General features: G+C 37.1%; 1 protein-coding gene across 2 annotated transcripts in view; it reads left to right on the plus strand.

Annotated features, from left to right (window-relative positions):
• Nucleotides 1-21366: 21366 nt before the first annotated feature.
• The window catches only part of DENND3 (DENN domain containing 3), a 104924-nt gene continuing 99730 nt past the window's right edge, over nt 21367-26560 (plus strand). For both annotated transcript variants that reach the window (XM_074202765.1, XM_074202764.1), the window contains exon 1: nt 21367-21474. In XM_074202765.1, the coding sequence (XP_074058866.1) occupies nt 21367-21474 (108 nt within the window). The remainder of the gene's footprint in view (nt 21475-26560) is intronic.

Genomic DNA, 26560 nt, shown 5'->3' on the forward strand with positions numbered 1-26560 from the left:
AAAAATTCATTGAGGACAGGCTTTAGATTAGATTAGATATCTATATCGATATCGATATAGATTAGATAACTTGCCTCTGTATAGCAAACTAGAATCAATGAATTTATTCTCTCCATATCTTGGAGATTTTTTAACCTGTAAAAAATTTTATTGCTACATATGACCCAGCATTCTTCTAATATTCATGAAGGGTAGGTCAGTTTGTTCAACCCTTAAAGGCTAGAAGGATTTTACTACATTAAATGGGCACACAGATTATTGGCACATCTTAACTCCCCTTGTTCTTTGGGCTGGGGAGAGATATCCTAAATTGTTTTCCACCCACAAAAAGGCAAAGCAGTTCAGTAGAAAGGCTTTAATTCTAATCCTTTCTCTGCCTCTAACAAGCTCTGTAATATTGGGCATTCCTTTAATTTCTCTGCATCAGGTTCTTCATTAAAGGGCATAGATACTCTAATATCCTTTCCAGTTCTGATTTTTATCTAGGGCTAGTCATCATTTTTAGTTTCAATGCCAGATTATGTATTTACCTACTAATAAAAATAGCTAGCATTTCTATAGTGCTTTCTATGTGCTATCCCTTGTTCTAAGCACTTTACAATTAATATCCCACTTGATCCTTACAAAAATCCTTTGAGGTAGAGGCTACAATTACTCCCATTTTACAGATGAGGAAACCTAGACAAATTGAGGTTAAATAACTTGCCCCAAGGTCTCACAATTAGTAAGTGTCTGAGGCCAGATTCCTATAGCACACTATCCAAATCTGTCCTTAGTTTTTACTTTAAAAAGAAAGTAGAAAGAACAAATGAAGGCAGCTAAGTGGCACAGTAGATAGAGAACTAGGCTTGGAGCAGGAAGACTCATCTTTATGATTTCAAATCTGGTCTTTGACACTTACTAGCTGGGCAGACCACTTAACTCAGTTTCCTTATCTGTAAGATAAGAGAAGAAAATGGCAAACCACTCTAAGAAAACTCCAAAATGGGGTCATGAAGAATGAATGAACCATGAGATTCAAATGGAAATTTTGTTCAAATTTACTTTGCCCAGGGCATTGCATGTTTTGTTCAAGAGAAAGCAATGATGAACAATAATAGCTTGCAGTGCTTTACATCTATTATCTCATTTGATGCTCACCACTGAGAAGGATGTATGAAATTAACCCCCTTCTATAGATGAAGAAAAAAGAACTTGACAAGCTCAAGTGACTCCTTAAGGGCCACAAGTTAGGAACTATCAGAGAAAGGAGTGAAATTCTGATCTTTGTTACTCCAGTTCCCAATACTCTCTATTTTGTTGCCCTGCTCCAGAAGATGTAGCTCTTCCTAGGGCCTGCTTGGGCACAATGCCTACATTTCAGACATTTTTGACCCTGATAAAGATTAGTTCAGGCAAAGTTTATTTTTAAACCAAATAATTTTCTTCTAAAGCAGATGCTCATAGTGAATAGCAGAATTTATAAACTGACCTGGGAACATTCAAACCTTTAAAAAAGAAATTTGACAGGTTAAAAATGACAAAAAGAAAATTCCACACTGATTACTTTAAACTTTAAGGAGTTCTGGTTTCATCTCCTAAGATTTAGAATTTGCCTGTTAACACTTAACAAAAACTTCACTTAAATCCTTAATCAAGAAAGTAAGTTTGTTTTTGGCAAAACTAGTGAATCACTTTCATTAATACCTCAATTTGTAACACTATGCCCATCACTTCCTGAAGTCTCCTAATAGACACAGAGCACATTCTAAACCATAGCATGGTCAGGTGTTACAAAGATATTTGAATATGACAACAACAAATAATTGTTTTTCTGCTATTTCTGAAGATAATAATGATTATTACCATATTACATAATGACATATTGTTAATTATTATATTATATAACAATACTATAGAATAAATTATTGTTATATAACATTATAGAATAAGCTATTGTTATATAACTAATTATATGATAAATTGTTATTCTAGTTGTTCACTAGAATTTCAAATGCTTCTTAAGAAGTAGATTTTTCTAAAAGACAAATGAACTGTCTCAAGGGTACTGGATTCCCCTTCAAGACAGGAAGACTTAGATGAATTTATCATATGTGTGATAATGGGATTCTTTTAGGATATGAGTTTGATCTCTTGGCCACTGAAGTTCCTTCTAACTCTCCACTTCTGTGATTATGACATATACAATCTTAGGATCGCAGATATAAAAGTGCAAGGGATGCGATATGTTATCTAGTCAAACTCTGTGCATTTTACAGATGAGGAAATTGAGGTCCAAGAAGTGACTCACCCAAGGTCTCACAGGTAGTACATAGCAAAGCTGGGGATTTGAACCTGGGTCCAGTATTTTTCCCTGTGAAGGAGGGGTAAACTGGGGAAAGTTGGTGCCCCAAATTAACAAATACTTACTGTAAATTCAGACCATTTGGGGAATATATTCTCAGTACAGGTGAGGTTAAGTGGCACAATGGATAGAGCACTGGGCCTGGAGTCAGAAAGACTCCTCTTTCTGTATTCAAAGACAACTTCAGACTCTTATTAGCTGTGTGACCCTAAGTCATTTAATTCAGTTCCCTCATCTGTAAAATGAGCTAGAGAAGGAAATGAAAAACCACTTCAATACCTTTGCTAAGAAAACCCCAAATGAAGAGTCGGACATAACTGAAACAACTCAACAACTAACATGTTTGAATAAACTTTTTTGCAAACCTTTAAAGGGCTACATAAATGTTTATTATTATTATTATTCCCATTTTTATGGATAAGTAAACTAAAGTTCAAGAAAGGCAAATGTCCATGACAACTAAAGGAGGATTCAAATCCAGGTCTTTTTGATATCAAGTTCAGCTGTCTAATTACTGACTCATGGTTTTTCTCTGCTATTGAACTGACATTAGCTTAGCAGTATAAAATTTACTGAATACTTTGCATATGTTATCTCATTTGGACTTCCCAACAACCCATGAGAGATATATCACAAATAGTATTATTTTCATTTTCATTATAGATTAGAAAACTGAAGTGGAGGGAGATAATTTCTCCATGGACACACATCTATAAACTGTCAATGGCAGGATTTAATCCCAGATCTTTTCTGGTTCTGAGACCAGGCACTTTTCTGCTACACTCCACAATTTGCTCCAGGGAACAAAAAGGTAGAGTCCATTAACCAGTTCTGGCAATTCTTCAGAAGAAATAAAATATTAACTAAGAAACTCTTGAGGAATAAGAAATGGCAAACAGATGAAGAATTACTAGGACAGTATATTGTCTACATTGTTACCGAGAGTTTCTGTAATACGTGTTTTTCTATCATTGCTTTTCTTTGTCACAAGATGGGGGGGGGGTCAGATTGGAGGAGGAATGGGAAATCTCCATGATGTAAAGATAGAAGACATCAACAAATTGATTCCCTCCTCATTTCCCCCCAAAAAGAGATGCTTTCAGAACCATACACTCTTAAATAGAAGAAAAAAATATGAGTTCAATGGGGAAAAGACCAGAAAGATAGCTATAAGAACTGCAGATATCTTTTACTTTAGAGCTGGTGGGAATTATGGATGCTGTGTATAGTGTTCATATATGAGACTAAGATGGTAGGCAAAAATGGACATGGTGTTTTGCACAGAACCTTTATAAAATTACTTTGGTTTGCAAGCTTACTCTATTTTCATTCTCATCTATATGAAGAAAGTCAGGAAACTGTGGTTTATCTGTTTCAGTAGATTCTGCTGCACCAAGGTCTTCTAGATGCTCAAAGAGGAAGAAGAAAGATGTGAGAAATATTTAACCAGTCTGGACTAGGGCCACAGAGCGATGGGGAAGGGGGTGAGGAAGTAATAACTAATAGCAAACTTGGGAGGAAAAATGATGCATCTAGGACTTCACGCTAAGCACAGGCAACAGTGTTATTTATAAGTAAAGGGTCAAATGAGGCAAACTGGGTAATTTATATAAACAAATGAGATAATATAATCTAATGAAATCAAAGTAAAATAAGATTATCACATCAATGAACGAGTAAAATGCTTATTGTCACAAGCACAGAGGAGGCACTTATATATTCCCTTTTCCCTTCCCCCTTCTTTTGATATATGAGAGGTGGATGGAGGAGTAGCCTTCAAGTCAAGGAGATCTGGATTCAAATCCTATCTCTGACATAATCTACATGGGCAAGCAATCTTTCAGGCAACTATTTAAGACCAGAAGTTCATAAAAGATAAATGAAGGAAGATATATCGGCATCCAAAGAAAGGACTGAAAAATAGAAGCATCTAATAGAATAATTTTACACTGAAGTAACTAGATGGTGCTACAGGTAGAGCACTGGACCTGAGTTCAAATCCAGCCTCAGATACTTATTGGGTGATCTTGGACAAGTCATTTAACTCTGATTGCCTCTCATCCAGGGCCATGTCCAGCCATCTGGCTTCAGATGGCTCTGGAGAAGAAAGTGAGTACCCCTCACTAAAATCCAATTTACATGATTATTGTGGCATCACCTCCCTGGTGTTATGATTTTCTTTGAATATGAAGGACACAATTCCTCATACTCAGAATGACTTATCTGTAAACTTGTTAAACACAAATGTGCATGTACAATATTCAACTGACTGTTCACTGCTGAGGGGAGTGGGGTGGAAGGAAATTTTGTAAGTTAAAACTATGCATATGCATTGGATGAATGTTGAAAAACGTTTATATCATGTAATTGGAAAAATAAAATATCAATTAGAAAAAAAAGAAAATGAAGGATAAATATCATCATCATCATCATCATCATCATCATCATATATACACACAAACATACCTATACCTATTTATGTCTAACAGTAGTCATCTCTAAGGCTGGAACCTTAGAAAAGAAATTTTACATGATAACCTTGTATATTTAGAGATAACAGCCAAGTTTTACATAAAGGATTTGCAGTTTCTATTGCAATCATCTTTTTAAATTAAACTACATTATCAGGGCGGCTAGGTGGCATAGTTGGGGTGGCTAGGTTGCGTAGTGGATAAAGCACCAGCCTTGGAGTCAGGAGTACCTGGGTTCAAATCTGGTCTCAGACACTTAATAATTACCTAGCTGTGTGGCCTTGGGCAAGCCACTTAATCCTGTTTGCCTTGCAAAAAAACAAAAAAAAATTTAAAAAAAAACTACATTATCAAAATTGTTTTATTCCATAAATTAAAAAGATTGAAAAGATTATAAATTCCAGGGCATCTAGTTGGCACAGTAGATAGAGCACTGACCCTGGAGTCAGGAGGGCCTGAGTTCAAAATAGTATTCAGACTCTTACTAGTTGTATGACCCTGGGCAAGTCATTTAACTCTGTCTCTCCCCCAGAACACCCCTAAAAAGACTAGAAATTGCAGAGATGTTGTTAATCTGCATCACTAGAAGAGTTTCCACACAGTGAACTTCTTACATTGGTGAATCAAAAGACTCCCCTCTGCCCCCCCAATTAAAAAAAAGCATCTTTGAAAAATAAAAAAATGAAGGCATAGGAAAAAAAGACAATCCATGAGATCCTTGAGACTCTTGATGCTCCTGTGGCTAATTTCTAGGGGTTCTTATCTATTTTTTTTCATTGTGGATTCCTTTGGCAGTTTAGTGAAGCCAACAGCTGATTTCCTTCTCAGAATATTGTTATTAATTACATAACCCAAAATGCAGAGGATTACAAAGGATACCACATATATTGAAACATAGTTATAAAAATATTTTTTAAAAACACATTTGCACTGGCCCTGGAGTCAGGAGTACCTGAGTTCAAATCCGGCCTCAGACACTTAATAATTACCTAGCTGTGTGACCTTGGGCAAGTCAATTAACCCTATTGCCTTGCAAAAAAGAAACTAAAAAAAAACCACCCACATTTGCATATCCTAGATTAAACCTCTACTCTATAGTAGCATAGTGGAATAACTAGGTATTGGATCTGAGAAAGGAAGACTCATTTTCATGAGTTCAAATTTGGCCTTAAACATGACTAGCTATGTGACCCTGAATATGTCATTTAACTATGCCTCAATTTCTTCATCTGTAAAATGAGCTGGAGAAGGAAATGGCAAACCACTCTGCCAAATATCTCTGCCTAGAGAATTTTAAATGAGGTCACAAAGAGTCAACTAAAAAGGCCAAACAACAACAAACAACATTTTATAGTAACTAACTCAAAATGGAGAGGGAGGGATTGGGGAAGTCCAGTGGAGGTATATCACAGGAACAACAATTTGAAGAATTCTGGGAGAGTGTTGGTTGTCACAGTGAAAAGTCAGGAATGGAGAATTGATTAATGCAGAGATACTCCTAGAAAAGATATTTCAGACTTGACATACAATCCAATTTCCATGGAATATAAACTCAAAAAAATTGGAATAAAATCTTATTTAAACTTATTTCTAGTCAGAACACTATTAATTAGTTAATTAATTAATTAATATTAATTCAGAGCTGCATGGAAAACAATATAAAGATTATCAAACTGCCTTCTGTGGTGGGGGAGGGAAGAGAAGTTGGGGAAAAATTGTAAAGTTCAAAACATTGCAAAAATGATAGGTAGAAACCATTATTGTATATAATTGGAAAACAAATAAAATATTTATATTTATATTAAATGTTCAGAGAATGAATGAGCATATCCCTGAAAGGAGATGATGAAGAGAGGGTGACTGAGACCAAACCAAGCAGACTAATCTTCAAAGTTCAATACCATCTTTCAAGGATCTAGAAGCATTTAAAGAAACGGGAATGGAAGAAATAAGGCAATTCCCTCTTCACCAAGTTTTTAGGAAGCTGGACAGATACCAATTGCAAAAGTGAGGAGGAAGTGGAGAAAATAGGCAGGTATGTAATTTGGTTTTAGTAATATAACGTTATGAGAATGGGGAGTTATATAATATAGGGATTAGTTTGATTAGATTGTTTGGAATAAGTTGACAGATTAAGGGGCAGAATGGTTTAAAAAAATCATTGAACCATTAACGTTTTCACTCACTTGAAAATTTTTTTAGTGGATCTTCTATTAATATAACTAAGATTCTGTTCCAAAGAACATTTCCCACTTCCAGTCATGTTTTCAGAATCAAGAAAGAGGAAAATCTCAAGAGCCTGGGGGGGACACATTTATGGGTTCTTCAATGTGAAAATCTCAGCCAGAGAAATTAAGTGACTTATCTGTGATTTCAGAGCAATTTAATTATACAATTACATTTAGAATTCAATGGCCTTTGAGGTGAGGTCCATTATTAAAATTCAATCACATTCCCTACAGTACTCTTTATTGGGAGTTAATGTGATACACTCTAAAGGACACAGACTTGGGAATCAGAAGACTTAGGTCCAATCATGCCTACCTTGTGTTCTTGAGCAATCATTTAATTTCCTGGGTCTCAGTTTCCTCAGCTATAAAATGAGGAGGTTGGACTGGATAGACAGAGGACACTTTAAGCTCCAAGTATGTGATCCTAGAGACCTTTGATATCAAAAGAGTCAACATTTACTGACTCTTTTTTAAAAAAACAAATTTTTTTTATTTTATTTAAGGCAATGGGATTAAGTGATTTGCTCATGGTCACACAGCTAGGCAATTATTAAGTGTCTGATTTGAACTCAGGTCCTCCTGCCTCCAAGACTGTCCACTGCACCATCTAGCTGCCCTCAATGACTCTTTAATTTCTAAGACCTTTTTCCTCCTCTCCCTTGAATTTTCTAGTAATAGGTTAATAGGACCTTGCTTCAATCTTAGAGAGGAGTCTTATTCCTTCTCTGAAAATCCACTATTAGTTTATTTCTGCTAAGGAATACCATATTCTTTTGTACTGGTTCCCCAATCTTCATTATTTTGGGATTAATAAAGTTAGGATTAACCAGAGAGAAAATTATTTCAGTTATCTGCTAAACAAGTTCCTCTAAGACCAGAACCTAGACCTTAGATGAATGCAAAGGAAGAAAGGGGAAAAAGGAAAAAAGGAAAGGAAAAAAAGGAAAAGGCTAAGGGGAAGTAATTAATAGGAAAAAGGTGAGACAATAAGGAGAATAACTTTGAAAAAATGTTATTGTAGTTATTGTTGAGTCATTTCAGCCTGTCCAACTCTCTGTGACCCCATTTGAGGTTTTCTTGGCAAAGATACTAGAGTGGTTTGCCTAGATCATTTTACAAATGAGGAATTGAGGAAAACAGTATTAAGTGACTTGCCCAAGGTCATATAGCTAGAAGATGCCTAGTAGTTCAAGTACAGGAGGCTAAAGGTGCTAAAGATGCCAAGTGAACAATCTGACTTTTTTATAACTATATGCTTCAGGTACTGTTTGAAATACTATTTATGTAAAATTTCATAAAAATGCACAAATTTGTTTTACTCCTTTTTAAAGCTAGGCTGTTAGCACACAAGCTTTATTGTTCATTCATTATGAAGTTCTCATGAGAGCACAGAACCGATAAATAACAAAATCTACATCTCTATTCCATTATACTCCAAATAACTGGGATTTTGGTTCATATGGACCATTGGCAACAAGGCTAAGACATGAAAGCTTAATGAAAATGGAAATTAAGGGAAGGTCTATTTAAAGCAACATAAAAAAATTCCTGAACATTGAAAGTAGAAAATATAAATGTACAACCCATCACTGGCAGTCTTAGAATGGAGACTAGAAGACCTCTTGTTATAAATATAGGCAGGGGTGGTTACTAGATGATTTCTAAGGCATCATTCAATTTGACAGTTTCATGATTTTATGATGTTGCTGAGGTTTTGGCCTTCTTGTCATGTGTTTGTGGTCCTCTAGTCTCTGAGTCAGATGGTCTATTTTTTTGTCTCTTCACATTGTGACCAACCCAACATCTCTTCATTACGGAAATTATACCCTGGTATTTTTGCACTCTCAATATCCTAAGGAACTTTATATTTATAATTTAGCCATATAGGAAGACTGCACCTTTTACTTTCCATTGTTAGCCAGGCATTATAGAATATTATTCTAGTCTTATTAACAATGAAGGAATGAGCTAATGTTAAAGATAGTTGAATCTTTTCCTATAAGATACCATACTAACCCAATTATATGCACATTACCCTACTTAAGATGCTGAGACATGCTTATATTTACTAATCTGTTCTCCAAATTTTCCAATTTATAAGAATAAACCAAGAAAACTGAATTTCACCATTGAATTTCTCATCATTCCAAGTAGATAAATGTCTAGAGTGTCTGAGAACAAGACTTTTTATACAACTGAAAAGATTTTCTGTCCACTAATTATTAAAATTCTATTTTGATGTACTGTTTAGAAAAACAGAAATGAATATAAGGTTAAGTCGTTGATCAATGTAATGATTCCAGAATGCCATAAAATGTTATTATTTAGACAAGATGGAGGCATTTGGGCTGCATTAATCTAAACATTAAGACAACTCATTGATCCAAGCCAGTAAAGAAATAATAATTGTCCAATAAAACTTATAAAAATAATTTGAAGAAACTAAGACAATGCTCATAAGAAATGTGCACTTGGTTTTTTTTTTTGGTACACGAAATTCAGAGAAATGTGACATCTTCTTAGGACAAAGCAAAGTTAAATCTAATAGGAAAGAATATTAACAATAATAGCTAGTATTTATATAATTTTTAAAACTTGCAAAGTGTTTTATAAAAAAATATTTCATTTGTGGGGCGGCTAGGTTGCACAGTGGATAGGGCACCAGCCCTGGGGTCAGGAGTACCTGGGTTCAAATCCGGTCTCAGACACTTAATAATTACCTAGCTGTGTGGCCTTGGACAAGCCACTTAAACCCATTTGCCTTGCAAAAACCTAAAAAAATATTTCATTTTCAACACTATCAATTAGCAAGTCCCTATACAAGGTATTGAAGAGGTAATCGAAGAATCTAACTTCAAAGAATCTAGAATTTTGGATTAATCGTGGATGAAATTAACCATAATTCCAAGTAGAAGTGTTTTGGAAAATGTTGGTGTCATTTAACTCAATTCAAATGATTCTTATGAATTCTCTCTATTAAGGTTATTTTTACAATTTAGCACACAGGTTAGGGAATTGAGGGAAGAGATCTGATTTAGGGAGGAATATAATAAAATATTTTTTAGTTATTGTTTGAGATGATGATAGGGGTATCCAAGTGGAAATGAAATTGGAAATGAAGGGCTGGAACTCAGGAGAGAGAGAGGGTTCTGAATTTCTTTTTATATAAAGTTATTTTTCCCAAGGTCTTTAAACTTCAAGATTAGATTGTTTCAGTCTCTCTAGATGGTACTGATTATTTAGATTTTTTGTAATTGCATAGAATTTAACTCTCATTATAATTGAATTATTGTCTCTGGATAGCTCTCAGGAATTTCAAGTTTATCAATATCTATAATAAAATAGTTTGGGGTTCTTATATGCTTCATTCCTTCCTGCTTAGATGTTTTATTTATTCTACTTATTTGATTTTTTCAATACCTTTCCAATATCTTTTTTACATCAAAGGAACTTTTTTGTACAACAGATATATTCCCTAATTTTTATTTACTTGTTGAGAGTTCACAGGAAAAAAAATACCTCTTCTTATGATGGTAATACTTTTATTATAATTTCTGAATATAAATAAGAAGTCATCTTGGAACCACTGAAAGCACAGCTCAGTTTACCAGTCCATCCATCCTCTTCCCTTCCTCCTACTGGATTCCAGCTCATTATCCTTCTATCTATCTGCCCCAGATATATGTACTGCTATTCCATGAGATGGTTACACAGCTGCAAGTCAGTCTGATAATAGTCTTTTTTTATCTATCAAAAACTTTTATTGGGTAATTTAATGGGAATAAAAATAGACTATCTTATGGGTGCTGAAGATTTTGAGAAGCAAGAAGTATACAGAGCAGGCCTTAGAGTAGGGAAGTCCTGAGTTCAAATTCTATCTCAAACACTTGGATCTCGTGAACCTGGTAAATGACTTAGTCTCTCCAATATTCTCAAGTCATTATTCAAGACTACGAAATGCAGAACAACTGCCTATCTACATACATTAGAGGTGGGAATTTCCTCCCTTGGAGTGTCTTACACCAATAAAACTACAAACCTCGGGGGGGGGGGGGGGGGGGAAACTCTACCAAACACTGAATCATAGTTATAGCTCAGTGATTTGTGGAATTTTGGAATTTCATGTAGTTTTATATTATCCAAAGTTTTGGGCCTCTGAGTTGAAGGAAGGTTGTTTATTTATTCCAAGCTTCTTTTTTACTTTTCTGCTTATTCAATGTTTAACAATAAATACAATACTAGATGGATAGTTAATTTCTGACTTTCTAAATCAGTATGCTGCCCACAGGGATCTCTTTCTACTTGAGTTTCTATTTGAATTTGATACCACAGGATGATGGTAAAGCGTTTTATACAAATTGGTTCATAAGAAATTCAGAATAACCTTGTAAAGTAGTGTAACATACAGCTATTATTGTCTCTATTTCCCAGATGAGGAAAATGAGGTACAAAAAAATAAAGTAATTTGCTTAAGGTCACATGGCTAATAAATATTAGAGGCAGGATTTGGACCTAGGTCTTTCTAATTTCAAGTCCAGTACACTATATCCTACACCATACTGCCTTCCCTGCAGAAGGAATTTTTTGTTGTTGTCCAATTGTTTGTCATATCCAGCTCATTGTGATCCTAGTTTGGGGTTTTCTTGAAAAAGATACTATAGTGGTTTGCCATTTCGTTCTTCATTTAATTTTACAGATGATGAAAATTAGGCAAACAGTGTTAAGTGACTTGCCCAGAGTCACATTAGTAGGGGGTGTCTGAGGCTAAATTTGAACTCAGGAAGATGAGTCTTCCTGTCTCCAGTACTGGCACTCTATCCACTATGCCACAACATAAATAAAACATGGTCGCTACTTCAATTAGCTTATGATTTTGTGGGGGTGATATACATTGGATCATTCCATTTTATCAATTCAGATATTTCCCAGACAGTCTCCCTTCATACCTTCTGATCCTAAGCAAAGGAAATTCATATTTATCTCTAGAGAGGATCCACCTAACATTCTAGAAAGCATTACTCTCTGTTACTTGCCCTCTTTGAGGAGACCAATTGAGTACCTAAGTTGTGCATCTGTTATTTCTTACTCTCACCTCATGTTTGGTCTTACCTCCTTTTCTTATAATACTTTTCTTTAATGATATTTCCCAAACCACTTTTTAAATACAGGTTATCACTTGGTATAAACTGTAGCTAAGTCACCATGCTTTTCTCTATTATGAATGTGGATTGCTACACAATTCTTTTAGGGATCCTAAGCAATTCCTTGGTTGCAAAGGTCCAACTTACCTACAAAATGTCCTACTGATGATACTCTGTATTTCTTGTATTTATAGTCTGTTTCCTGAATTCCTCATCTGAATCCATTTTCTTTCTAGGTTAACTTTAAGAGTATTCCTATTTATAATATTTCTTGTTTGTCCTTTTGTTCATTTAAAACCATATTTTCTGCAGTATGCTTCCCCATGTTAAGTTTCTAGATTACCTCACATGTTTTCTTGGTGTGCAAGATACTCTATTTTGTCTTTAGATTTTAGGTGTCTGTATACATTTTTAAATTTCTGCCTTGCTCCTGCTTGCTATTTGTATGATAATTTCATTAAAACAAGGACTTTTTTGTCCCTGCTGTTAAATTCACAGTGCCTGGATACGATCACTTATATATAATAGGTACTTAATGAATGTTTGTTGGCTTAAATTGAATCTGAGGAACGAATGTTGTAGGTTTAGGTGTTTGGGATTTTTTTTATGGATTTCTTCTAGACCTAGAACTTCTGAGCCATCTTGGAGTTCATTGATGAGTCTCTGTGATAGTCTATGGCTTAAAACAATCAACATAATATCACTTTCAAAGAGGAACAGCCACAGAATCTCACCGTCTCTAAGGAACAACTATTCTGTTTGAACCTTGTGAAATATTTATCCATGGCAAAGCACAATCCATGGATGTACTTGAAGAGTAGAGAATAATAAATCAGACTTCCAAAGGCATTAAACTCTGCATACCCTTTGGCCCAGAAATACCATTGCAAGACATAATCCAAAAACTCAGAAAGAAGAAATGATCTGAACAAAAATTCTCAGAGCAGTTCTTAGCAACTCATAAAGTTGAACTGGAAACTGAGAAGGTGCCAATCAATTGGGTAGCTGTTAAATAAATTATAATATATGAATGTGAGGTATACCATTGAAAGGGTCTGTGTCAAAGAAATTAGGAAAACTATTGTGAACTAATGCAGAATGAAGGGAATAGAAGAATGTATTACTGTTCTTATTGTTTGGTTATTTCAGTTATATCTGGCTCTCTGAGACCTGCACCCCGCCAATTTGGGGTTTTCTTGGCAAAGACACTAGGGTTATTTGTCATTTTCTTTTCCAATTCATTTTATAGATGAGGAACTGTGGCAAACAGGGTTAAGTGTCTTGCCCAGGGTCACATAGCTAGTCTGAGGTTGGATTTGAACACAGAAAGCTGAGTCTTCTGATTTCAGGTCCCCTACTCTATCCACTTTACTACCTAGTTGCCCTAGAACAATTTATATAATAACAAAATTGTTGTAAAGACAGAAAACTTTGAAATATTTAGGAATCCTTATGGTAGTTACAAACCATGATTGAAGAGGTCTCACACTAAAACACGTCTTAATTATCTCCTGACAGAGAGGTGAAACTCAGAATCTATATTGAGGCATATTTTTTAGACACAGTCAAAACTTCATTTTGTTTGGGGGTTGTGTTGTGTGTGTGTGTGTGTGTGTGTGTGTGTGTGTGTGTGTGTAAAAGAGGCTTTTTTCCCCTTTCTTTCTCAATGTTAGAATAAGTTATGGTAGAAGGGAGAGAAGGTAGATTTTTATTGATTAAGTTGTTTTAAAAAACTAAAATATTAACTTTCAAAAAACCCCCAAATCAACCAGGGATGGACCTTAAAGTCATTAAAGTACAAAGTGTACTCAGTGTAAAAGTCCCTAGTGGTTTTAGTTGACCAACTTTTCAAAACTTTCTGGCATTGTGACCATATGACTAAAGCAAGGGACAAACAGCTGAACCCAGAATAATTCTGTACCTCTTCTCATATTAAATCTAGTCTAGTTACTTTTCTGAAACAGATTGGATTTATTGTCCAAGAACCAGACTAAGCAAGCAGTTCATCACCAGAGGTTGGCCATCCAGAAGTGTTGAATTCTTTGGTCATGAAACCCATGAAACAAATTTTAAAAATGCAGAATGATTTTTAGTTCTAGCACAGCCTTCCCGATTCTGTATCAATGGTAGCAGAAAAGTAAAAATTGCAAAAGTGAATTCTCAGCATTATAGATCATACAATCATAGGTTTAGAGTTTAAAGAAAGGCTAGAAGTCACTGAGGCACATAATGAAAACATACCTAGGATTAGATAGTGTCTAGGGTGGATTTGAACCCAATTTTTCTTGAGTCCAAGTGCAGTGATCCATCTACTATAACATATAGAGTTTAAGATCATCTATAACCATGAACTGTTGGAATGGGAGACAGTGAAAATGTTGGGAGATAGAGAATCGTGTGAGAAACAGCAGTGAGACCAGTGTCACTGAATTGGAGTAAATGGGGGTGGGGTGTAAGAAACTAAAACACTAGGCATGGGGAGGTTAAAAACTAAATAAAGGATTTTATTAGGGCAGTTAGGTGATTCAGTAGATAAAGAGTATGAGCAATGAAATCAGGAGGACCTGAGCTCAAATCCAGTCCTGGACATTTGACAATAATGTATGACCCTGCACAATTCACTTAACCCTGAATGCCTCCAAAATTTTTTTTTAAATGACTTAAACCTTGATCCTGGAGATAACAGGAAATCACTTTTATTGACTAAGGGTATGACCTGATCAGACCGATTTTTTAGAGCCGATTAATTTGACAACTAAATGGACCTACTCTCATGCTGAAAACCACTGGAAGAAATAATATCAACAAACTGATTGAATATATTACAATTCATGTTATCTCATCTCAGCTGGGTTCTTACAGCTGCATTGAAAGTCCTTAATCCTTCCCTCATTGACTTTCTATTACACCCAACACAACAATTGTTTCAAATTGTATTTTCTCTTTCAAAGCTTCTTATGCCATTGCCTTTCCTCTGCCACTTTACCAAGAAAATCAAGGTAATTTAGGCAATTTCTTCCACATTCATTGCATCATAACCTTTCTACACCATCCTCTATTTCTCTTCCTTTCCTTCATTCTCTGAGAAGGAAGAAGAATATCCTTCTAGCTCAGGCCAAACTTTCCAATTATGTCCTTGAACTCTGCCCCTCCCATATGCTTAGTGAACTCCTTCCTTCATTTCCTCTCTCATGGTTTCTCCTCACTATTTACAAATATACCAGGTCTCTATCATTGCTAAATAGCCTTCATTTGACTCTGACATTCCCTCCGTATATGTTCCTAGATTATTTTTTTTTCACAAACTCATAGCAAAATTATCTTGGGTAATAATCTTTTCTTTTCCTCCCACATATCTCTTACCCTTATAACAAGGCTTCTGACTGTGACATTTTACTGAAAATAATCTTTCAATGGTTATCAATGTTCTATTGTCTTTTGTAGTTATTGCTTTAAAAAGACAAATAAACAAACTGAATGCTTATTGCAGCCTAACATGAGCAAGACTATAGATGCCATTTCCCCAACATTGTAGGCTCACATTGTATCAGATTTTGTTACTTCTCCCCAAATTTCAAACTTTTTCATTATTATTATTATATCTATTATGGTTACCTGCAATCAGAGATTTTTTAAACTAAATTTTATTAAAGATATTATTTGAGTTTTACAATTTTCCCCCCAATCTTACTTCCCTCCCCCCAGCCCCCCAAGGAAAAGCAGTCTGTCAGGCTTTACCTTGTTTCCATGTTGTACCTTGATCCAAATTGGGTGTGATGAGAGAGAAATCATATCCTTAGAGAAGAGACAAGAATTCTAAGAGGTAACAAGATCAGACAATAAGATATCTGTTTTTTTCTAAATTAAAGGGAATAGTCCTTGAACTTTGTTAAAACTCCGCATCTCCTTATCTGGATACAGATGGCACTCTACTTTGCAGACAGCCCAAGATTGCTCCCGATTGTTGCACTGATGGAATGAGTGAGTCCTTCAAGGTTGATCATCACTCCCATGTTGCTGTTAGGGTATACAGTGTTTTTCTGGTTCTGCTCATCTCACTCAGCATCAGTTCATGCAAATCCCTCCAGGCTTCCATGAAATCCCATCCCTCCTGGTTTCTAATGGAACAATAGTGTTCCATGACATACATATACCACAGTTTGCTAAGCCATTTCCCCAATTGAAGGACATTTACTTCATTTCCAATTCTTTGCCACCACAAACAGGGCTGCTATAAATATTTTTGTACAAGTAATGTTTTTACCCTTTTTCATCATCTCTTCAGGATATAGACCCAGTAGTGGTATTGCTGGGTCAAAGGGTATGCACATTTTTGTTGTCCTTTGGGTGTAGTTCCAAATAGCTCCCCAGAAGGGTTGGATGAGTTCACATCTCCACCAACAGTGTAATAGTGTCCCAGATTTCCCACAACCCTTCCAACAATGATCATTATTCTTTCTGATCATATTGGCCAATCTGAGAGGTGTGAGGTGGTACCTCAGAGAAGCTTTAATTTGCATTTCTCTAATAATTAATGATTTAGAGCAATTTTTCATATGGCTATGGATTGCTTTGATCTCTTCATCTGTAAATTGCCTTTGCATATCCTTTGATCATTTGTCAATTGGGGAATGGCTTTTTGTTTTAAAAATATGACTCAGTTCTCTGTATATCTTAGAAATGAGTACTTTGTCAGAGTCATTAGTTGTAAAGATTGTTTCCCAATTTACTACATTTCTTTTGATCTTGGTTACAGTGGTTTTATCTGTGCAAAAGCTTTTTAATTTAATGTAATTGAAATCATCTAGTTGATTTTTGGTGATATTCTCCAACTCTTCCTTAGTTATAAACTGCTCCCCTTTCCATAGATCTGACAGGTAAACTAGTCCTTGATCTTCTAATTTCCTTATAGTATTGTTTTTTATATTATTTTTATATTTGCCCAGTTATTTAAACCTGATTTTACTTGTGTGAAAAGTGTTTTGTAATTGTTTTCAAAAAGTTTCTGAGTCTACCTTGGCAGGTAGACTCCCAGGTATTTTATATTGTCTGAGGTTACTTTGACTGGGATTTCTCTTTCTAGCTCTTCTTGCTGTATCTTGCTAGACATATATAAAAAGTTGAACATTTATGAGGGTTTATTTTATAACCTGCAACTTTGCTAAAATTGCTAATTGTTTCCAGTAGTTTTTTAGATTTCTTGGGATTCTCTAAGTAGACCATCATGTCATGTGCAAAGAGTGAGAGTTTTGTCTCTTCCTTCCCAATTCTAATCCCTTCAATTTCTTTTTCTTCTTTAGCAATCAGAGATTTTTGATGTTACTATTGTAATTGTTTTGGAGTATCATGAATCATAAGACAGGGAACTTAATTGATAAATACTATGTGTGTTCTGACTGCTCCAATGACTCGCCATTCCCCATCTCTCCTCAGCTTTTTCTATATTGAAGAAAATTGCATTAGCTTAGTTGATAAAGCAGCAACAGAGTTTGAGGTGATTGAGTCCAATTGGAAAAGGAGTTCTACTGTCAGTAAAATGCTATCAAAAGAGAAATATTTTATTAGAAACCAGAAGAGATGGGAATTCAGGGAAGCCTGGAAGAATTTGCATGAACTGATGCTGAGTGAGATGAGCAGAACCAGAAGAACATTGTACACCCTAACAGCAACATGGGGGTGACAATTAACCTTGATGGACCTGTTCATTACATCAGTGCAACAATCAGGCACAATTTGGGGTATCTACGATAGAGAATACCATCTGTATCCAGAGAAAGAATTGTGGAGTTTAAACAAAGATCAAAGACTATTACCTTTAATTTAAAAAAAAAGTTATCTTATTATGTAATTTGGTTATCTCTTATTTATACTTTATGATTTCTCTCTCATCACATTCAACTTAGATCAATGTATACCATGGAAACAATGTAAAGACTAACAGACTGCCTTCTGTGGGGGATGGAGGGGAGGGAAGCAAGATTAGGGGAAAAATTGTAAAATTCAAAATAAAGAAAATTTTTCTTTAAAAAAAAAGCGGGGGCAGCTAGGTGGCGCAGTGGATAGAGCACCGGCCCTGGAGTCAGGAGTACCTGAGTTCAAATCTAGCCTCAGACACTTAATAATTACCTAGCTTTGTGGCCTTGGGCAAGCCACTTCATTGCCTTGCAAAAAAAAAAATTTAATTAAAAAAAAAGAGAAATCTGTTGTAAAAGGAAGTCGTGGCAAACTTTATTTTTGCTTTATTTTCAGAAATTGCTACAGTCACCCCAAACTTCTGCAATTACCACCCTGATCAGTCAGCAGCCATCAACATCAGTCAAGGCAAGACTCACCCCCTCTCCACCTCAGAAAAAGATTATACTTGTTGAAGGCTCAGATGATGGTTAGCATTTTTTTCATAATAAAGTATTTTTAATTAAGGTATGTTCATTGCTTTTATTGAACATAATAGTATTGAAAACTTAATAGACTATATTGTAGTATAAATTATGTATGCAGATAGATAGATAGATAGATAGATAGATAGATAGATAGATAGATATGTGTGTGTGTGTCAAGAAACCAAAAAATTGCATGACTTGCTTTATTGTGATGGTCTGGAATGGAACTACAACATCTTTGAGGAATACTTGTACTTAGGTGGCCAAGTGGATAGAGTGCCTGGCCTAGAGTCAGGAAGTCATCTTCTGAGGTCAAATATGGTCTCAGACACCTACTAGTTGTGTAACCCTGAACAAGTCACTTAACCCTGTGTGCTTCAGTTCCACATCTGTAAAATGAACTGGAGAAGGACATGGCAAACCACTACTATATCTTTTTTTAAGAAAACCCCAAATGGAGTCATGAAGTGTTAGACATGACTGAAAAACAACTGAACTCCCTTTGGTTTTGGTGATAGTACTCTCTCTTGACTCTTCTTCCTAACCTATCTGAGCTCTTCTTGGCTCCCTTTGTTGAATAGACTTCACCTCTTAGGTATTCCCAAAAGCAATATCCTGGGCCATCTTTATCTCTTTTTCTATATTTATACTTCAATGATTTAATTTGTTCCCATGGTTTATCATCTCTACTCAAATATCTATACATATATACACACACATACACATATGTATACACAAATCTTTCCCCTAAACTTCAGTCTTTCTTGATTGTATACTCTCCTTAATCCCTCAAGACAATTCATCACTAGAACTTAGCAATTCTACCTATACAACATCTCACACAGCCAATCCTTTACTTCACTCACACAATACTCACAGAACAACATTGCTTCTGGCCCTTGTCTTTCCTCTACTATTGTAATAGGGTATTAAATGATCTCTTTTCCCATAGTACAGAACCCCCCTGATATATCTTTGGTATAGCTCCTAAAAAACCTTCCCAACCTTAAGGATATGATTTCTCTCTCATCACGTTCAACTTAGAGCAATGCATACCATGGAAACAATGTAAAGACTAACAGAATGCCTTCTGTGGGGGTGGGGGGAGGGAAGCAAGATTAGGGGGAAAATTGTAAAATTCAAAATAAACAAAATCTTTCTAAAATTAAAAAAAAACCTTCTCAAGATGCAATTCTAGTTATTTCCCTACTCAAAATCTTACTTCAAGGATAAAATATACAAAATAGCCTGCCATTTAAAGTCCTTTTCAATATGCCTTCAAACTTCTTTCATAGTACCCTCCTTTACTCCAGGCAAATCAGATGGCTATCTGTTCTCCAAACTAAACATTCCAACTCTGGCCTCCAGGTCTCCTTCCTCATTTCCACTTGTCAAAATATTTATCTTCCTTTAAGGGCCAGCTCAGGTGTCCCCCTCTGTTTTTGTGTTTCCTTTCCTGATCTCCCAGGATGTATCAACCTACATTTGAATCATTGGGTTACAATAACCCAAAAGTCTTAGTGTAGTTTTAAGTTTTAATAACAAAATATTTTAATTTTAATAGCTTAAAATTGCACTAAGACTTTTGGGACATGCAATATGTTGACTGGACCAGTGAACTTTGTCAGATTACTGAATAAGAATTAAGTACCACTACCTAGCAGGTACTGTGATTAGCATTGGAGTGTCTGGGTTTAGGTCATTTTTTTTTAAGCATCTTAGCTTTGAAGCTGGAAGGGCCCTTAAAGATCTTCTAATTCAGTGGTGTCAAACCTAAATAGAAATGATCCCTTCTAGGCAAATTGACTTAGAAAATCAAAGTTAACATTTTATGGGATGAATGATATTTTTTATTTATTTGGGCAAACATTCTGAAATTACATTTTAATTTGATCCAGGCTTCACTTAGCTTGTCTTCTCAGTATGACAATTCTGGTATAAGTCCAAACTTCTTGTTTTCTAGATAAGTATTTGAAGTCTCAGAAAGAGGTTAAGTGACTTTCTCAGAGTAACATAGAAAATAGCTGATAGAAGCAAAATTCAAACCTGAGTCCTCTGACTAGATAGAGTTGGCATTCCTTCCATTGAACCATGTTGTCTCCAATTTATTGATTATATTATTTAGGGCAACTCAAAACAATCCTAAGATCTCAGAACTGGATGAGATCTCAGAGAGTATCTGGTATATTTTGATAGCAATCTCCAACATTCTCAACAAGTGATCTTTCAGTCTTTTCTTGAAAGTATCTAGAGGGAGAACCCACTACCCCCAGAGGCAACCCACTCTGCTTTGGGGTCGTTTTGCTTAGGATGGTTTCAATAAACCTAATTTTGGCCCTCTACAATATCTACGCTCAGCAATAGTTGGAGCAGAAGATAAAGAATAATCATCAGACATGGAAAGAGCAAACCAAAATCTTGGCCTCTTAAGAGTACTGTTATATGGACTGTACAGATCTGGAGGGAAGGGGTCCATTTTTTAGAGATGCTGAGCTCCTCCTGCCGGGGTCCCTCCCTCCACAGCTGCGCGGGGCGGGGCCGGACTGCGCGGGCCTCTGAGAGCTCGGCCTCAGGTAAGGGAAGGGGGCGGGGCGGGAGCGGGAGCCCGCCGGGGGCGCAGGAGCGCACGCGCGCCGCCCCGGCCCGCCCCGGCCCCGCCCCGGCCCGCCCCGGCCCGCGCCGCCCCTTCCCTCGGGCTCGCGCACCCTGGTCCAGCCGCCGGCGGGCGCGGGCCGGCCTGGGTCTCGGCGGCCCGAGGCGCCCCCGCTCCCGCGCCGGGTCCGCCCGCCCCGGGCAGCCATGGCGGAGCCGGGCTCGGCGCCGCCGCACCTGGTGCTGCCCCCGGGGCTGCTGGAGCTGTGCGCGCTGCTGGGAGCCCCCCGGGAGAGCCTCCGCGACGTGGAGCAGGTGAGCGGGGCTGCCACGCAGCGCGGGGCCTCCGGGCTCGCCCCGGACCCGCCCCGGACCCGCCTCGGACCCGCGTTCCCGCCGGGGCGCCCGGGGCCCGCTCCGCGGAGGCGGCCGCCCCTCTCTCCCCCAAGCCCCTGCCGCCCCCCACCTCCTCCGAGGAATTGCTGATCTTGACCTTGCTGGGCGACCCCCCTGGCCTCGAGCCGGGGCCGGGATGCCCCAGCCCTGACGGCCTCCGACGCGTCTCAGCCCGGCTCGCCCAGGCCGTGGCCACCCGAGGCTGGCGCACCCCGGCTGCTGACATCGATGGCCCTGAGCCCCCCACTCTTCCCACCTGGTGAAACCCCAGAGACCCCTTCTTTCTCGAAGCTCTCCCTCCCATCCGAGCCAGAAGTGCCCCTTTTCACGTCGCAGCCCCCACTGCTGTCTTTTTTAATGACATTCTGCTTTATCTCATAATAGTCTCAGGAAAGGTTTCCATCTTTTCCCCTCTATCTGTTCCCTTGAGATCCGCTAGGTTGGTCTGACTTTTCTTTTTATTTCCTAAAGGTTCTAGTCATTTATTGAGTTTTTGCTTTGCCACTTTGTACTGATTTCATTTGATTAGGAGAGCTTGGGGTGTGGTACTTCCTTTGACACAATACCTTTGAAGTTATATTTTTCTAATTTAGTTTTGTTTCCTGCCCTGCCTAGGGCAGGGGACAAGATTGGTGACTTGTCACACTACTCACAGGTGTGACATGAACTCAGATCTGCCTCACCACTAGACTAGCTCTCTATCCAGTATGTGCAGCATGTGATGCTGCCTCTAAAAGACTACATGTGCCTAAAAGATACACACACACACACACACACACACACACACACACACTGTAATATATAAAATTTGAACCCTATCTTCGGTTTTTTTCTCATTTCCATTCTCAGAGACGCTTCATAGAAAACAAAACCAACCTTAATAATTGCACCCGAGGTCAGATTGTCTATTAACAGGGGAGTTAAGGAACAAGGAAGGACCATCAAGGATAGTATACAAATGATAGGTTTTTAGTGGCTATTAAAAAACATTTATAAGGGGCACAGGAATGATAGAGGGTATGAGGAAGAGTAAGGGGTTGCTGCTTAGGTTGAAATTAATTCTGAGGTTGCTGTAGTATGAGAAAACCAAGAGAAAGGACCTGTGTCCCCTGAACAATTTCCTCATCTGTCAGATAACTGGGCTGGACTTGGTGCATTAACTTTCCAAATTTCATATTCTGGGAACTCCATTCTCCACAATAAAGAAACCTGTGCTTTCTTCCTGGCCCCAGCTCAAGGTACTAGTGAAACCTTGGCAAGACACTTGACCACTGAGCCCTTGGGCTTCCTTATCTGCAAAATGAGGTTATTGGACAAGATAATCACTAAAGTCCCCCCTAGTCCTTGCATTCTGGGATTCTATAAACAAATGATCATGTTCCCTCAATTTTGTTTTTCACTTTTCTCCATGGACAGCCCCTCACACATCAGCACCATTTACACAAGGTATTCCCTCAATTACAACATTGATGCCTATAATATAACATTACCTGGGGTAAGGTAGGGAGGGTAGGGCCTGAGAGGCAGGAACCTCTGGGTTCAAGTATCAACTTTGACATATGCTGGGGCAAATCACTTAACCCCTCAGAGTTACTAATCAGCTCTCTTAAGTTACAAAGGTGTCATATGCATTAGGATAGTGGAAGATTCTTATTGGGAAGTGCCTATACTATTAAGATCACAGATCTAATTCCCATCATCACTCTACCCCTAACCCTAGGATAGAAAATCACTTTGAATTTGACCTAGCTATTTCCTAAATTTATTTGCATCTCCCCCACCCCAGAAATATTCCTGTGAGACTCTGTTATTCTTTGTTGCTTTGTATTGAGGTCATGAAGTAGAGATAAGAATAAGACTTAGATTCAAAAATCTCAGGGTTCAAATCCTACCCCCTACAATTCCTAAGGGTCTTACTTAACTTCTCTTGAGCCTCAAATTAATTCATCTGCAAAATAATAATGATTCCTGTAGTTATTTAATGGATTGTTATGAGGCTTACTGACCTGACTTTGAAAAGCACTTTAGGACTTCAAAGCACTATAGGAAATTTATTATCATTATCATTATCTTATTTTTGTGCATCTGTCATCATACCCCAATTAATTTGTAAGCTCATTTAGGTCAGATTGAATATTTTTATTTTTTTGTACTAGCAACTTATTAAACATTCAATTAATTTTTGCTGTTGTTCAGTTGTGTCTGATTCTTCATTTTCTATCAAAGGTACTGTAGTGGTTTGCTATTTCTTTCTCCAATTCATTTTACATTTGAAGAAATTGAGGCAAACAGGGTGGAATGACTTGTCTAGTGTCACACAGCTGATAAGTGTCTGAGGCCATATTTGAAATCATAAAGTCTTCCTAATTCCAAGCCCAGTGCTCTAGTCAATGAGCCACTTCACTGCCTAGAATTGATCAGTTTGATTTTTTAAGTGATTCTAAGAGGTCATCTAGTTCAAGCTCAAGTTTAGTTTATTGCTGAGGAAACTGAAGACCAAGAATGTTAAATGTCCATATTTTTTCCCCTAAATTACTGAGGTAATGTAGGAAAGAACCAGCATTTGAACCCACTGATTCCATCTAGGTCCCTATGAGAGCAAACAGCAAGGAATCCTCTGAATTGGTTGAAATATTTGAATTTACATTGCATATTTTCATTGTGCTGGAATCAGTTATATTTTATATAATGTGCATTTTACAGTGAACACTGAGAAAAGACCTGGGTTTGCATCCAACCTCGGATACTTAAAAGCTGTGTGATCCTGGGTAAGTTGTTTGCCTCAGTTTCCTTCTTCCATAAAATGAGTTGATTTTTCATATCCTATTTTTTGTGAGCCTGTGTAGGTTTTCTTGGCAGAGATATTGGGAGAGTTTGCCATTTCCTTCTCTAGATCATTTTATAGATCAGGAAACTGAGGCAAACAAGGTTAAGTGACTAACCTAGGCTCACACAATTTTTAAGTGTCTGAGACTAGATTTGGACTTGAGTCCTCATAATTCCAGGGCTAGCACTATCCATTGAGGCATTATACAAATGTTAGTTATTATTAGTATTTATAATAGTGTAAATTCACATACATGCAGCCACTCGAGGGGATTCATCCTTCACGCTCTTAGGAACCTAGTTGTACTTTAAAGGACTTTACGCAAATCACTCACATCTCAAAATTGTTTATGCTCAGAGATTATCATCTGTGGGATTCCTATACCAGCTAATAGCAATATATCATTCCATAGTTACTTTTGTTGTCATTGTCATTGGTCCTTCATTCTTGAGGAGGCTGAAGTCTTGACTTCTGGATTTGATTGAAGAATAACCATGCAAAGTCATCAGTTTCACTCTCTCCTCCATATGCATTCAAGTCCAGAGGTGAAACAAAAGTGAAGAGAACTGACCTTGGCCCCCCATTCTGTGAGTGACCTGGGTCTTTCTAAATTAAAATCTTTCTCAGGCCTACATTTGTCTGAGAGTTATTTTGTAGTCTGGTCTAAGATCCAGGAAGTCTTAATTCTAGTGTCCAGTGCTTTGAGAACTAAAGTAAGCTGATTTTTTTTTCACTTGTGATGGAAATCCCCTTTTCTCTCACTCTACCTTACCTCAGTACAGCCAAGAGAATGTCATTTTCTCTGTGGAAGCTTCCAAAGTTCCAATATACCCATTCTGGATTTTTCAAATTCTGTGCTTCCTTTCTTTCCCACCACCCTTTTCTCTGTTAATTCTTAGAGTTCTTGATAATTTTGATTTTGATTTCTAGTTGAACTCCATTGTTCTTTTCCTGCCAGTGTTTTACCCAAAACTGCAGATATTGTTGTTTTTCCTTGGTGGATGAATAGCATGGGAATAGTAGTAATATTTTTGATTTATTATGTTCAATTATTTTATGAAGTTCAATCTGACTCTGCTGCTGCTGAATCTTTACTTGTCATTTAATTTATGGTTTAATTTAATCTACAAATTTATAGATAAATTTAATCATGTATAAAAATTAATTGCTACTTGTCATTTAATTTGTGGTCTAATTTAATCATCTATAAATTTATAGGGAAACTTATCTGTTTATAAATTTAATCATCTATAAAATAGTGATTAATTGCTACTTTGGTTTTATTTAATTACCTATAAATTAGTATAATTTTTAAGGGGACTGTCAATTGAAAATGAAGGCTATCATCAATCAATAAGCATTTATTAAGCTCCTTTTGTATGCCAGACTCCATCCTTAGCACTGGGTATACAAAGAAAGGCAAAAGACAATCCCTGCTTTCAAAATGCTCATGATCTAATGGCTATAGGGAAATAACTTTCATTTTTATGGCATTTTACAGTTAGGAAGCACAGCAGAGAGTCATAGGCCTGGAGTCAGGAAGATAAAAGTTCAAATCCAGCCTCAGACACCTACTAATAGTGTGAACATGTGCAAAGCAATCCCCTTTCTGCCTCAGTTTCCTCACTTACAAAATGGGGAAAATTATAACACGTGCCTCTCAATGTTGTTATGAGGATCAGATGAGAGAATATCTGTAAGATATTATGGTGCTGGGGCAGCTAGGTGGCACAGTGGGTAGAGTACCAGCCCTGAGTAGGAGGAACTCAGTTCAAATTCGACCTTAGACATTTAATAATCACCTAGCTGTGTGACCTCGGTCAAGTCATTTAACCCCATTGCCTTGCCAAAAACAAAAGATATTATGGTGCTTAGCACATAATAGGTGCTTATTCCTCTCACCAAATTTCTTCCTAACAATATATTGAGGTGACTGGGGCAAATATTATGTCCTTTTTTTATGAATGAAGACCACTGAGGTCACAGTGCTAATACAGAACAATGCTGGGGTTCCAACTTAGATTTCCTGAGATCAAATCCAGCACAGTTTCCATCACACCACATTGTGTTTCTAATAGAAATTAATAGATTTGACATTAGTATTTTCATCTTAGTGTCTCAGTTTATTTACTTCTAATTTCTTCTTAGTGAAAAAAAAAACAGTCTTTTGTTAAGAAA

The sequence above is a fragment of the Macrotis lagotis genome, chromosome X, assembly GCF_037893015.1.
Source record: "Macrotis lagotis isolate mMagLag1 chromosome X, bilby.v1.9.chrom.fasta, whole genome shotgun sequence".
Classification (NCBI taxonomy): domain Eukaryota; kingdom Metazoa; phylum Chordata; class Mammalia; order Peramelemorphia; family Peramelidae; genus Macrotis; species Macrotis lagotis.